This window comes from Verticillium alfalfae, genomic scaffold (genome assembly GCF_000150825.1).
Source record: "Verticillium alfalfae VaMs.102 supercont1.8 genomic scaffold, whole genome shotgun sequence".
Classification (NCBI taxonomy): domain Eukaryota; kingdom Fungi; phylum Ascomycota; class Sordariomycetes; order Glomerellales; family Plectosphaerellaceae; genus Verticillium; species Verticillium alfalfae.
The window spans coordinates 1,534,466-1,536,664 of NW_003315031.1; the positions used below are offsets into that span (position 1 = coordinate 1,534,466).

At 58.8% G+C, this 2,199-nt stretch overlaps 2 protein-coding genes across 2 annotated transcripts in view; both read left to right on the forward strand.

The window, feature by feature from the left end:
* VDBG_06893 (eukaryotic peptide chain release factor subunit 1) overlaps positions 1–115 on the forward strand; it is a gene marked incomplete at both ends in the record, with an annotated part of 1,314 nt that extends 1,199 nt beyond the window's left edge. Inside the window, one exon of the mRNA XM_003003285.1 lies at positions 62–115. Within this exon, the coding sequence (XP_003003331.1) occupies positions 62–115 (54 nt within the window). The remainder of the gene's footprint in view (positions 1–61) is intronic.
* Positions 116–1,952: 1,837 nt separating this feature from the next.
* VDBG_06894 (eukaryotic peptide chain release factor subunit 1) overlaps positions 1,953–2,199 on the forward strand; it is a gene marked incomplete at both ends in the record, with an annotated part of 763 nt that continues 516 nt past the window's right edge. Inside the window, one exon of the mRNA XM_003003286.1 lies at positions 1,953–2,150. Coding sequence (XP_003003332.1) covers positions 1,953–2,150 — 198 coding nt within the window. The remainder of the gene's footprint in view (positions 2,151–2,199) is intronic.

Here is a 2,199-nt window from a genome sequence, read left to right on the forward strand (position 1 = left end):
TTCCTCTTCCTCCTTTTCAAAGGTGGGCTGGGGAGCAGGAGGCGTCTGGACGAACTCGAAGCTCTCGACGCCTGTGGGCTTCGACATGATGGGCGAGCCGTATGAGGGGGGGTAAAGGCCTCAATTGGCAATGGAAAGGGACGGCAAAAGTGATGTTGCTGTCGAGGAGGTCCTCACTGGCAAAAAATGTGCAGTGGGAGAGGTTGTTTCGTGGAGACACATGAAAGGGGAGGGGGGGTTCCGGCTGGTGGGAGGGGAGGTCCTTCTCGTCCGACCCTAGTTCCAGTTTTGACCGCCTCGACTCGAACTCAACGAAATGGAGTGCTGTGCTGTGCCCCCCGGCGCTGCATGGGCTGGGGCTGCACCTACCTAGGTACCTATCTACATGTGCCCTGGGTACCTAGAGGTAGGAAGGCAAGGTAGGTACCTAGGTAGGTGCGGTACCTAGACAGCAACCCACCCGTCGGCTCCAAATTACGATGGCGCCCACATCCCCCGCCCCGCCTTCATCACCCCCTGAGCACTGCCCGGAAGATGGGCCTCGAGCCCCTATTCGTAGGTCGTTTCGGGGGTTGGTGGGCGCCCCTGGAAGAGACTGTCTAGTGGGGCTTCTCGACCGGTGCCGTTTCCTGTCTTGTAACCAAGGCAGGGTCTACTGCCCGGGGGCACGCACAAGGCCAAGAGCGCGAAACACTGCAATCTGGCAGCATGTTTGGCTGCTCCACAGATCTCGTCAAGTGCGATAACATAGAGATTAATCATGGCCGGTTCTGAGGCGCCTTCCTGATCTCCATTCACCAGTCCATCCTGGGGTTGGCATGATGACATTGTTGGTAGCACTGACCGAGGAATGGGTGCATGGTACAGTTGATGGAATGGAGCTAGTGACGAGACCCTAATTCGCTACCACCGATGCTTTCCATTGGACGCCGCTGGCCGCACACACACATGATGCAACCTCCCACTGCGAGATGCTCTTATCTCAGTGATGCCCCAATGCATGTGCCCCATGTTCGGATGAGGATGAACGAGCAAAGCGTCTGGATGTCCATGTTGGAAATGTCTGCTTCGTCTGCGTACTTCCATAGCACTATTCGCAGACCCCTCTCTACACCCAGATGGTGCACTCGACCTGGCACACAAGCCACGGCTCAGTTCCCATCACAGAGCCCCATGTTCCAGCCACAGACCTCATAGATGCCAGTAAGCATCTCGCCCCTGCGGCAACTTTATCGGTGCATGTCCAACCAGGCCAGGCTCGGCGAGAACGGCAACATGCATCCGTCTGATGAGGCTCCGAGATGTTGCTTCTACTGTGGCTCTTCTGAGCATGGTTCCCGCGGCTTCCCCAAATAGTTCGCCGAAGCATGAACGCAAGAGCCATCGCACGACCCGCCCGCCTGCTACCTTAACCTTCATCACCAACACATACAGGTCTCCGAAGACCTATCTTCTTTCCAGATTGACATGTGTGCTCGAGCTTCTCAAGTATATCCGGTGATGATAGCCACCCAAAAAGAACAAGATCCAACGGGCCACGGCCACGAGAACCTTGGCGGTCTCAGAGACCGTGTTCAAATATTGCCCTAGAGTCTAATCATGCCACCAAGATGTCGAACCTTGCTACTGTCGGGCTCTCTGGGAACCCGAAACCTTACCTCAACAACCCGAAACCCCGCTCCCGGTGCAGGCAAACGTTCATGCCATCAAATCGGAACCCACGGATCAGATCTGTGGGGTCAAAGAGAGCGACCTGCATTCCATACAGGCTATCTGACCCTGCGGCGAGCCCTCCTACGAGACATCGAACGGTGTGTCTGTCTGTCGACCTGCCTGTGGAGTACCATGGTGCCAAAGAAACGCCCGCTACCGTGTCTACCCGCCTCGTCAGAAAGACATCGTCGGAAAGATAGCATTAAAATGCCCCCGTCACCGCCGTTCCCTTGACAGCCATGCCGCCCGCCGGCCCCTCCACCCACACATCCCACCTCCTCTCGTCCGCGGCCCCCGACCTCGAACCGGCCTCCTTCTCGCGGACGCACACCCGGAGCCGCTCGCCGCAGTACAGCGGCCCCACGTTGCGGTACTCCAGCCTCCGCACGCCCTCGCGCGGCGCGGCGCCCCGGAGCGCCGCGAACACGAGGGCCAGCGTCAGCGGGGCGGGGCCCGAGAGGGGCGCGGCGGTGGCCCTCGGCCAGA